Source organism: Pollachius pollachius (assembly GCF_949987615.1).
Source record: "Pollachius pollachius genome assembly, chromosome: 11".
Lineage (NCBI taxonomy): Eukaryota > Metazoa > Chordata > Actinopteri > Gadiformes > Gadidae > Pollachius > Pollachius pollachius.
The window spans coordinates 22,762,579-22,775,690 of record NC_136944.1 but is presented as its reverse complement, the minus strand read 5'-3'; the positions used below and the strand labels follow the sequence as shown (position 1 = coordinate 22,775,690).

At 49.8% G+C, this 13,112-nt stretch overlaps 1 protein-coding gene across 1 annotated transcript; it reads right to left on the bottom strand.

Annotated features, from left to right (window-relative positions):
- Positions 1-2,520: 2,520 nt before the first annotated feature.
- Positions 2,521-12,197, bottom strand: fscn2a (fascin actin-bundling protein 2a, retinal; the record flags this gene model as incomplete). Its single annotated transcript, XM_079745916.1, has 5 exons — positions 2,521-2,726; positions 5,413-5,580; positions 5,988-6,109; positions 7,708-7,864; positions 11,375-12,197. The coding sequence occupies 5 exons, from the start codon at positions 12,195-12,197 to the stop codon at positions 2,521-2,523; spliced, it is 1,476 nt and encodes a 491-aa protein (XP_079602042.1).
- Between the last annotated feature and the right edge of the window lie 915 nt (positions 12,198-13,112).

Here is a 13,112-nt window from a genome sequence, read left to right as displayed (position 1 = left end):
GCTGACTGGAGACGTCTTTACCTTGCGTGTCAATGCGCGTCTCTCTGCGTGGTTTTCTTATATCATCTCCAGCCTCAGCGCGTCGGGGTAACCATCCAGTGCGTAAAAGCGCTCCGCCCGGATCGCCAGCGGTAACCCGCCGCAATCCTCCAGTTCCATCTCCACTGGGGTTCTTCACCGGGAATGTTGTAATAATGACAAGTATAAAGCAGAGATCGACAGGGGTGTGTCCGGTGGATCAGAGGTCCTGTTCTGCGTCCTGAGCTTGTGTCTGACGCGCTACGGAGGGACGTCCTCTCTCCTCCACCCTGGTCTGCTCCACAGGGAGCGGCAGGGAACAAGTAGGCATTGATTGATGGGACCAAAATTGGTTTCTGTCTTCCTGGTCTAAAATAATGCTCTGAAATAAAAGCCAAATATATAATAAAATATAATAAACAATTTGGTGGACTTGTTTATCCAAAGCGTCGCTTAATTTACGCATTCTCAAAACACTAACGAAACAGTCTCAGCATCAGCCCTCCCCTACCCACAGTGAAGTACATACGAGCTGAGCAGCATTTCTTCATCATCATCATCATCATCATCATTATCCTCCTCATCAATCGATGTTAATAGCCTTTGTGAAGTCCCCATCAAAAACCTATTTCAGTCGGAATAATAGACAGAGCCAAGTGCAGAAACACATGTCCGCAAGTTCAATGGGCCAGTGTTTTTTGGCATATAAATGCCTTTAAATTGCTGTCCTTTCGTTTAAACCATCTCATAAATTGCATGATGTTCACGTGTTTGGCTGAGCGCATGTGGATCTCTTCTCAGGGACGCGCTATTTAACTGAAGCACAGACACACAGCTCTAAAAATACACGCAGCGTGAGAAAACCCGAAGCTAGGAAACCCATCATCCCTGGCGTGGAAGTGAACCCGGGGTGGAGGTGTTGGTGTCGGGGTAACTGGGCATGTCACCGGGTACCGGGTAAGGCTGATCCAGGGTTCCAGCTGCCTCACCAGGTAAGTGTATAGCCTCTGGAAAAATGCAGAAGCACTAGCAGAACAACCGTCGACAGCGACACTCTACATCCATGAGTCGTGTCCACGCAAACGAGTATAGATCTCTCAAGGAGGTGTTTCTTATGTTTGATTCAGGTGTTGCTGCTCTACTCCCCGGTCGATCATTATAAAACTTTATCAGAGCTTAGGAAACACCACAATGCCATCTAGTGTATCCCGAGGGGATTACGAGTTCTGCTGCAGTACTTCAACCGTAACCCACATCAACACCTACACCCCCCACACACACACACACACACTCACAACAACACACACAGAAAATGTAACTTGAAACTCACACACTTGCATGGTTGTTCACTTTATTACAATTGACATTTTGAAAAACCACTGATAAATAAAACAGAATAAAAACTAGGTTTGAATTACTCATAGTCAGAATATAACTTAAAGTATGCACGAAAACACACACATTCACACCAATCCACCCACACAGACACACATAAACACCCACCCCCCCCCACACAGACACACACACACACACACACACACACACACACACACACACACACACACGTTTCCATTATGTGAGTAGAGATGACTAACGAAATCAGACAAGGTTATGAATCACTATCTACGGTGGCCGGCAGGCTACAAACCACACCACTAACTCTTCACACGCTTGGTACGCACTACTGCAGAGCCCGAGGTCTGAGATCAGTCTGTGGTCGATTCCCCTCCTGACCTGCACAGCTCGCATCCCTTCTCCGGCCCCCTGCCAACGCTGACTACGCTCAGGATGGGAGCAGAGGCGGTTCAGATTCCCCACGGCGCTCCGCTGATAGCCCCGAGCTGACCCAGGCTCCGCTGTGTCTGTCTGCAGCGCTGGCCTCCCTAATCAAAAACCATCGACTGTCTGAAGGAGCACTACGGCGGGGCTGACTATACCTACCAAGGGCAGAACACCACGAGCACACAGACAGACGGGCGGACGGACGGGCGGACGGACGGACGGGCGGACGGGCGGACAGACGGGCGGACAGACAGACGGAGGGACAGACTGGCGGACAGCCAGACGGACAGACAGACGGACAGATGGACAGACACACACACGCACACACGCACACAGACAGACAGGTGGACAGACAGACAGACAGACAGACAGACAGACTGTCCGATTTAACCGATACTTTCTACTTCCCAAGTACAGAGAACCACAAGCACACACACACACAGACACACAGACACACATTACACACACACAAACACAGACACACATTACACACACAGACTCATCATACAGATGTGGGTCGCTTGCCAAAATTTCACATCCTTCCAAGGTATAAAACAACGACATTAAAGTGGCAATGGACACCGATAGCAGTTAGGGCTTCAAGCAGGTGGTCTGACCCCCACCCCATCACCTCCATCACCGCGCCTCAACTCCCATTCAATATAAATATATATACGGTATACATATCGATATATGTGTATAAATATCTATGTGCGGCTCTCAGTACTCCCAGAGGGAGGTGGCGTCGGGCCGGGCCCCGTCCCCGGTCAGGATGCCCCCCTGGTCCCCGCGGACGTAGCCCCCGGCCGCCGTCTTGAGGGCCACCCGGCCGTGCTCCAGGAACTCCAGGAAGAAGTCCTCCGGGCCCTCCCCGTCGGAGCACACCACCCCGCTGGGGGCCACGTACCAGAACCGCCCGCCCACACCTGGGGGGGGGGGGGGGGAGGGGGGGGGAGGGGGGGGGGGGGGGGGGGGGGGGGAGGGGAGGGGGAGGGGGGGGGGGAGGGAGAGAGGGGGGGGGGGGAGGGAGGGGGGAGGGGGGGAGGGAGGGAGGGAGAGAGGGGGAGGAGGGAGGGGGGGAGGGGGAGGAGGAGGAGGGAGGGGGGAGAGAGGGGGAGGAGGGAGTGGGGAGGGAGGGGAGAGAGGGGGAGGAGGGGGGGAAGGAGAAGGGGGAGGAGGGGGAGAGGGAGAAGTGGGAGGAGGGAGGGGGGAGGTAACGATAACACATCGTTATGTCACAACACCGCTCAATTAATATGTCGCCTCTCAATTCAAATGATCCAGTTACTATGATATAGTTATTAGCATATATATATATATAGTATATATTAGTATAGCTACTATCAGTTTATATATATATAGTATATATTAGTATAGCTACTATCAGTTTATAGATATATAGTATATATTAGTATAGCTACTATCAGTTTATAGATATATAGTATATATTAGTATAGCTACTATCAGTTTATAGATATATAGTATATATTAGTATAGCTACTATCAGTTTATAGATATATAGTATAAATTAGTATATTTACTATCAGTTTATAGATATATAGTATATATTAGCAGTTATTATGATGTACATATTATACACTATCTGTAACGTATGAACCAGCAGTGTGCGGGACATGTTCTATCCTTGGCTGTTCTAGATCGTACACTCGCTTTGAGAGACGCATGAGGAGAGGATTCTATTCCGTTCCGTTCTAAAGGATTCTATTCTTTAACATATTCATACACTAGAGCTCTGAGTGAAGGAGAGGATTGTATTCTATTCCATTCTATTTTAATGTATTCTATTCTCTAACATATTCATACACTAGAGCTCTGAGTGAAGGAGAGGATTGTATTGTATTCCATTCTATTTTAATGTATTCTATTCTCTAACATATTCATACACTAGAGCCCTGAGTGAAGGAGAGGATTCTATTCCATTCCATTCTATTGTAATGGATTCTATTCACTAACATACTCATACACTAGAAAGAGTCAAATGAGAAAAGGATTCTATTCCATTCCGTTCCATTCTAATGGATTCTATTCCCCAGAATGTTCATACACTAGAGAGTCACATGAGAAGAGGATGCCACTTCATTCCACTCTAATGTATTCCATCCTCTAACACACCGATACACTAGAGCCCTGAGTGAAGGAGGGGATTCTATTCCATTTCATTCCACTCTAGTGTATTCCATCCTCTAACACACCGATACACTAGAGCCCGGGGTGGAGGAGGGGATTCTATTCCATTCCATTCCACTCTAGTGTATCCCATCCTCTAACACACCGATACACTAGAGCCCTGAGTGAAGGAGGGGATTCTATTCCATTTCATTCCACTCTAGTGTATTCCATCCTCTAACACACCGATACACTAGAGCCCGGGGTGGAGGAGGGGATTCTATTCCATTCCATTCCACTCTAGTGTATCCCATCCTCTAACACACCGATACACTAGAGCCCGGGGTGGAGGAGGGGATTCTATTCCATTCCATTCCACTCTAGTGTATCCCATCCTCTAACACACCGATACACTAGAGCCCGGGGTGGAGGAGGGGATTCTATTCCATTCCATTCCACTCTAGTGTATCCCATCCTCTAACACACCGATACACTAGAGCCCCGGGTGGAGGAGGGGATTCTATTCCATTCCATTCCACTCTAGTGTATCCCATCCTCTAACACACCGATACACTAGAGCCCGGGGTGGAGGAGGGGATTCTATTCCATTCCATTCCACTCTAGTGTATCCCATCCTCTAACACACCGATACACTAGAGCCCGGGGTGGAGGAGGGGATTCTATTCCATTCCATTCCACTCTAGTGTATCCCATCCTCTAACACACCGATACACTAGAGCCCGGGGTGGAGGAGGGGATTCTATTCCATTCCATTCCACTCTAGTGTATCCCATCCTCTAACACACCGATACACTAGAGCCCGGGGTGGAGGAGGGGATTCTATTCCATTCCATTCCACTCTAGTGTATCCCATCCTCTAACACACCGATACACTAGAGCCCGGGGTGGAGGAGGGGATTCTATTCCATTCCATTCCACTCTAGTGTATCCCATCCTCTAACACACCGATACACTAGAGCCCGGGGTGGAGGAGGGGATTCTATTCCATTCCATTCCACTCTAGTGTATCCCATCCTCTAACACACCGATACACTAGAGCCCGGGGTGGAGGAGGGGATTCTATTCCATTCCATTCCACTCTAGTGTATCCCATCCTCTAACACACCGATACACTAGAGCCCGGGGTGGAGGAGGGGATTCTATTCCATTCCATTCCACTCTAGTGTATCCCATCCTCTAACACACCGATACACTAGAGCCCGGGGTGGAGGAGGGGATTCTATTCCATTCCATTCCACTCTAGTGTATCCCATCCTCTAACACACCGATACACTAGAGCCCGGGGTGGAGGAGGGGATTCTATTCCATTCCATTCCACTCTAGTGTATCCCATCCTCTAACACACCGATACACTAGAGCCCGGGGTGGAGGAGGGGATTCTATTCCATTCCATTCCACTCTAGTGTATCCCATCCTCTAACACACCGATACACTAGAGCCCCGGGTGGGGGCGGGGGCGCTCACTCTGGATGTGGTAGGCCCCGTCGCTGAACAGCAGGGTGAAGATGTCGTAGACGGAGCGGTTGGAGTCCAGAGTGTTGGAGGACTTGTGGTGGCACACGAAGCCGCTCTCTCCCCGCAGGATGAGCAGCGGCCGGTTGATGAGCTTCATCAGGAACAGCTCGTCATCGCCTGCACACACGCGCAGGCGCGCACAGACACACACAGACACACACAGGCGCGCACAGACACACACAGGCGCGCACAGACCCACACAGACGCGCACAGACGCACACAGGCGCACACAGACGCGCACAGACGCGCACAGGCGCGCACAGACACACACAGGCACGCACAGACGCGCACAGACGCACACAGATACACACAGACGCACACAGATACACACGCACGCACACACACATGGACACGCACACACAGGTGAGTCTCACCATGACTCACCATGGGGGGAGGGTTGGAGCATGCATTGTTATGTGGGGTCTGGGGCGGGGGGGAGACGGTCTGAGGGTTTGGGGGGGGAAGGTCTGGGGGTCTGAGGGTTCTGGGGGGTCCTGGGGGGGGGTGTGTGGGGGGGCACTCACCGGCGCTGTCGCTGACGGCCGACAGGTGCCCGTTCTTTTTCGTGCAGACGTACTTCCCGTTGCTGGCCTTCAGCACCAACCGCGGCCCGCGCCACTCGATGTCAAACTTGGTTTCGGGTTGTCTGCGGAGCGGAGAGGAGCAGCTCTGTTAGCAGCTAGCGCCGCGGCTACCGCTAGAACGCTGACTCAGAGGCCACTCAAAGGTCACGTCTGGGTTTGATCCCCGGTGCTGACGGTCTGCCTGTAGGCATCATGATCAAGCTGGCTCACCCCTACCTGCTCCAGGCTCTGAATTCACCGTCCCTGTATCTGAATTCACTGTCCCTGTGTCTGAATTCACTGTTTCTGTATCTGAATTCACTGTCCCTGTATCTGAATTCACTGTTTTTGCTTCTGAATTAACTGTTCCTGTATCTGAATTCACTGCTCCTGTATCTGAATTCACTGCTTCTGTATCTGAATTCACTGCTTCTGTATCTGAATCCAGTGATCCTGGCTCTGAATTCACTGATCCTGGCTCTGAATTATTGTTTTGTATTCTATATGGTTATAATTAAGATTGCATATTAGCATGGAGCCTCTGTAGATTCATGACGTCAAATGGTAGTGATGTCATTCGCGGGAATAACAGATCTAGAAGCCTACGGAGCAACACCGTTTTTCACCCTCATTTCAGATTCATGCCTTTGTTTTATATTGCTCCCTTTTGACGAGTAATAGGTCAAACTTATTCAGGAGACAGGTCATGTTTGGAGTCAAGCTAATTGCTCTTATAGGCTTATCGAGTTTTGGGAAAGAATACTGGAAAGACAACGCCGCACTCGCTAAAGAAAGCTTGGTTACGCCACGACACTGAGGCAGTTTCCAACGCGACAGCGCCTCCTTAAAGGTCCCATATTATACCACCAGGTGTGAGTCTGATTTGACATTGACAGCCGTTTTGAAAATCCACCTAGAAGCCGTTTCGAAAGTCCACCTAGATGTATGACGGATAGATGAGCAACGTTTGCTACAGTCCACTGGGTGGGTTGGTAGACTGATCTATCCAGCTCACATCGAGGTGGACACTTGTGACGTAACCAGAGCCAGATTTTCAAAACGGCTTGTAATCAGACTCACAGCTGGTGGTATAATATGGGACATTTAAGGCTGGATAATCCACGGTTCATCTCTATGCCTGTGTCTACGTAGCCTGGGTGTACCCATGCTGCCTTGCGCGCAATTTCATTTCGCGCTGCCAGGCAGCCTGGATTCCATGGATCCGATTTTCGCCTGAGATAGGGAACCAATCACAGAACGGGGAGGGACGGCAAGACCATGACGACGTCTATGCGACACACCGAAGCTCGTAGTTTACGGATCCAAAATGGCAGCAGACGCGTTACCTTTCGATGCAGCCTTAGATAGTCTTCTAAGTAGTTTAGAACGCAAGTTTATTTTGAAAAAAGAGCTTCTTTCGGTGTTTAACTCTTTCATTACCAAGAAGTACGTCTTTTCCCTGCTGCCAACAGGCTTTGATTGGCTATGAGCTACGTACAGACTCATATGATAGACATTCATAGCGCCCAATAAACATCTCAGGGCAATCGTAAACCAAGCCTCAAATACGAGAAAATGAATGTGTGGTTCCCAGACCTCAATGTAGATTGAGATGAGGTCTGGCGTTAGCCAGGCTAGTGTCTACGTAGGAGGCGTAGCTGTGGAAGTAGGAGCTCCTCACACTTCTGTGGCGGTGGACTGGATCTCCCCGTGAGACACCAGGGTCCAGTACGACCCCCCGTTGGTCCTGAACATGGTCTTCTTGCTCTCTGGGTCGATCTCCATCTGGAAGGTCTCCATGTCCGTCTCCACGTCCTGATTGGCTGAGATACTCACCCCTGAGAGGCCAGAGAAGAGGAGATAAATCTGAGGCGCTTCTTTTGTTAGAGACCTTCGGCGCTTTGGTTTAGTAATTGTCGTGCTATCTTAAGAAAGCCCTTGAGAGAAGTAGAAGGTTATGTTACGTTATGTTGACAAAACATTTTTGATAAGCAAGATATTAAAAATACATATACTTATTATTACATTTCTACAATAATAATAGGATAAAAAAAAAAAAAAACAATAGCAATAAATAGGATTTGTGCATGCTTGTATCGAACAACACCGAGAGTACGTATACTTATGGACACGGCCGGGCCTGAGAACTTAACCCCTAATTCTGCGTGCTCATGGATTGAGGAGGTAGAATGCACGCGCGGATAAAGTTTCAGTTGACGAGCAGAACGACAGTATTAGGTCAGGCTGGCAGAACGTATCTGATACAGGAAGGGTAGACGGCATTGCCTTCCAAAGTTATAATATTGAAACTTTTTTCAATTCCTCCAAACCGCGACCTAATTTTACGCGGCTCCATCACACAAGCAGCCAGCGAGAGGCGAACACATCCGGACGTAACAGCTTCAAACAAAAAAGAATAATGATATAATAATATATAATAAAAAGACTGATTTTATTCCATATATTTTACTGCATCCCTTTCAAACGAGACGACTTCACCATCGCATTGTTTTGCACACCTGCTGTTCAATCAGACTACTGGTCTGTTTATACCTCAGGGGTTGGGTGGAGGTTGTTGGTCTGCAGCACATCGCTGGCAGAGTACCCTCATCGATAGAGCTACACAACGCAGGACCCCAAGTACTCAAATATTATTTGAATGCAATAGGAATAATTATAGCATCAGCCCCTTCCGCTACAGCCATCCTTAGGATGGCTGTAGCGGAAGGGGCTGATGCTATAATTATTTTATTTATGAGGAGATGTCCTCATAAATATAGAGGCACCGATAGGGAAGAGGAGGAGGGGGCGAAGTGAGGTGGGTGGAGGAGGAGGAGGAGGAGGAGGAGGAGGAGGAGGAGGAGGAGGGAGGGGGAGAAGGGTGGAGGAGGAGGAGGAGGAGACACAAACAGAGTGCGTCTTAGCCGTTGTAGCGGCGAACCCACTGACGACTCAATCACGCCATCTTGTTCATACGCTGATACATCGTTTTGTGTTGTAAAGCGTCTGCTATTGCGTGAGATGGTGAGTGAACCTGCTCATCACTGCCAATGGAGCAACCGATGACTGGAGTGATATTCTGCTGCTTTACATATGACGGAGAAGGAAATCATGTTCAGTGCACAGACAGTATTTCACCTTCGGTTCAGTTTAACTAACTGGGCTCCTCACGAAGCAGGTGTTGTGGTTTAATCCTGTTTTAGGGACAATGGGACAAACTTCTCCAGCGTTATCACCCGATCAGACTAATGATTGTGGTTCATATAGAGAGTGTTTGTCTGTCGTGCTACTTGCATGGCACCACTATAACTGTCCCTCTCTCTCTCTCTCTCTCTCTGTGTTTGTCGTGTGTGTATCTCTGTGTGTGTGTGTGTGTTTGTGTGTGTGTGTCTCTGTGTGTGTGTGTGTGTGTGTTTGTTTGTCTTTGTGTGTGTGTCTGTGTGTGTGTGTGTGTGTCTCTGTGTATGTGTCCTTGTGTGTGTGTCTGTGTGTGTGTGTGTGTGTGTGTCTCTCTCTCTCTCTCTCTCTCTCTCTCCAGTATTTACTGTCTAGCACAGACTGCCCGTGTGTGTCTGTGTCTGCTGCAGTTTAAATTAGACAGCACGGAAACGTCCTTCACCCGCTCTGCTTAAGCCTGTTACCGGCCTAATCCCCCCCTCCCCCTTGGCCCTCTGCCCTCGTGCAAGCACCTCACGGCTCGCCACTCCACTGTAAGTCCCTCGCTGGTCAGATGCAAATTCGGCCCCACAAGGTTCCTGTAAGAAGCTTTCTGCTCACCCCCTTGCATCACACAACACAAAAGGGGCAAAGATAAAGGCCCTGAGGTAGACTGCTATTCCTGCTTCCATTATAAGGAGTTTCTTCTTCTCTTCCTAGTACTCTCATTGTACTTGTATATTTTATAAGTATTATATTATATTATATTATTATATTGGGGAAAGTTGATATTATGAGTCTACTTTGGATTTTTAAGGATAAACATTGAATGATTATTGAAGCATTGCTGTGTGTGTGTGTGTGTGTGTGTGTGCATACCATCCATTCTTTGTATTTGTGAAGTGTGTAAGAGCTTAGGATGCAGCCTGCTTTCCATTCAAATAAATAATGCAGACAATATGTATACGTTTACTATATATATACACTATAGAAGTATAGTATACATAATAATTACAAGTATATATAAGTATAAGCCTTGTACAGCACACTTGAGAGGGTTCCCTTGGAGAGCGGAATGTGAGCGTAGCATCAGGTGCAGGTTTGATGTTAATCTAATGTAAGTAAGTAACACACATGGGGCACAGTTTGACACAGCATTCGCCGCACCTCACTTAATCTTCAGTGGACACACAGTGGAAAGGACAAAGTCTATTACTACAATTACGCTCACAGCAAGGCACGCCAGGCCAGGGAACCCGCCCAACCCAGCTGGCTTATAGTTCACCCTTTTTATGTTCGTAGTAGATTGATAAATCATGTTTTTTGAAAATCATTTCTCAAAATTTCTCAGTGGGTTAGTGTACAAAGAGAGGGCCCTCTTGAGGTAAGGGCCTCTCTCACGAGCATGCTGCCGGTCAATTACCCTCAGTGCACGGATTAGTCTCCACCTCCGCACGTGAAAATGGACCAGAGGAAACCTGCTGCTCAGTCCCTGGTGGAGAAGGCCTCCAGCTCTCTCCCTTTAACGTACAACAATCATGCTCATGATTCATAACCATGATGCTAGTCATGCATCCTTATCAGTGCCACTTCGAGGCACGTCAGGCTCGGTGATACGTGACCACACATTAACACCTTGCAGACATCGTGCTTATGGGATTCCTTGTTATGTGCAAAATGAAGAGTTGGTCGATCGATGATAGATAACAAGGGGGCAGAGCTGGATAAACAACACAGTGTGCAGCACAGTGCAGAGAAGACTGCACGCTAGAACTCATCATTTTTCTACTGTATCACTGGGTTGTCTTTGGTCAAAGTGGGAGGCTTATATCAGGCTATGCAATCGTTATGCACTCATCCTTCTCAATATTCTCAAGCCTCTGAAAGAAGATTACAGAAATTAGGAAAATAAAAACGCAGATTGGTTCTGGGTTTAGGTGACACTCAAACTCAAGGTGAAAAGCGGTTTCGACAACTCTCACACAGCATCATCAATCAGCAAATCCCCGAACATGTCTTCACCTCCACCCATAAGCAGTAACTCACAGTAACTCCCTCCCTTTACCCTTTAAAGCCTCCACCCCATTCTCCATAAATAAAATGCCAATGCCCTGTTCCCCCCCGCTCTCCGAGGCCGGACCCAGACTCCAGACCCCGACTCCGGAACCCGACTGCGTACCCAGACTGCGTACCTTGCTTGACGGAGACGAAGCGCTTGTTGGCGGCCTGGAAGACCACCTGCGGGTGGCTCTCCTCCAGGTCGAACAGCTCGTCCTTCCCGGGCTTGGAGCAGCGTCCGGACCGGAGCGTCCCCGTGGGACCGATGGGGGTCAGGTACTTCCCGTCGCAGTCCTTGAAGGCCAGCTTGCCGGACTTGAGGCCCAGCGTGTAGCAGGTGGTCTGCAGGTTCTCCTTCAGCAGCTTGCCGTCGTTGTTCAGGAAGCGGCTGTCGCAGGTCTTCAGGCTGTACTTGCCCTCCACGTACACCAGGGTGACCAGCGAGTCCACGCCCCAGGGGATGTCGCTGTCCACCGACATCTCCTGCTCCGACGCTGACAGGTGGGCGTAGCGCTTGCGGGCGATGCTGAGCAGGCTGGCCTGGGGGTGCAGGGCCAGGTGCACCGACCACAGCTCCGGCTCCCCGATCACCTGGGCGAAGCACGACAGGTAGTCGGCCGAGCCGCCGAAGTAGCGCAGGTACGACTCCGACTGCAAGGCCCAGCGGCCGTCGGACTGGGGCACGATGAAGAAGCGGCAGCCCGAGTCGGGCTTCTCCGCGCCGCCGCTGATCTTGCCGTCCTTGTCCGAGGACAGGTAGCGGCCGAGGTGGCTGCGGAGGAACACCACCTGGGGGTCCCGCTCGTCCTTCTCCAGCATCCAGATCTGCTTCTTCTTCATGCTGGTGGCCGAGGCGTTCACCTTGAAGCCGAACGCCTCGGCCGTGAGATAGCGGCTCTCGTGGTTGATGAGCCCGAACTGCAGCTTGAGGGCCTTGTCTAATCCGTTGGTGGGCATGCTGAGACGTACCACCAGACTGGGTTTTCAGAAGAACGGTTTCAGGACGATAAAGGGGGAGGGAAGTGGGGGAGTTCGGACATGAGAGAGAAAATAACAAATCGCAAACGCTGGTCGTTCCCTTCTGTCTCCCAAGCCGTGAAATAGCCCAATCTATCTCCCTAATGCAACTCTTTCTCCCTTCCACACTCTTTATTTCCCTTCCCCTCCTCCCTAGACGACTTGCACAGGCACTTGCTGGTGGTTCTCTAATTGGTAAGGATTAGAATCACCAGGACACGGCTGTCTCATCCACCAAGCCGCTGACGTCACCTTCCAGTGACTCCACCTCTCACAGTGTCTTCTTAGTGGATCTCTCTATCTCTCTCTATCTCTCTCTCTCTCTCCCTCTCTCTCTCTCTCTCTCTTCCTGTCTTCCTTACACACACACACCCAGTGAATGGGTGTGTGTGTTCTCAGGTGTTCCTTAAACTCAGGCCATAGGATCTTGCTACAAGTTAACTCCCTGCACCTCTATCTCAAAGCGACTCCTCGTGAGCTCCACTCTGAACCGACTGTGAGTCACACATCCAGGTCCCTCGGACAACCAACCCTGCTTTCCAGTCCGAGGATTATCCAGGCCTTGATCTGCTGTCCGGCCACGGCCTAACTAGAGGGTGGGGGGTGGGGGGGGGGGTAAAGATGCTTTGGGTAGCACCCCAGGGAGTCTTCCTGATCAGTTGTAATCATTCGTTTTAAAGGACCCCCCCTATGAGTTTTAGCGAGCACATCCCTTAATCCCCAGGCTTCCTGCCTCATAGCTGGCCAACGCTACGGCTCGTTTGGTTCGACTGCGGACGCCTGAATTGCCTCACCAGTGGATTCAAAACTCTTTCAAATGCACATGTTGTTCCCAAGGGTCTACCTCCTGCAAAG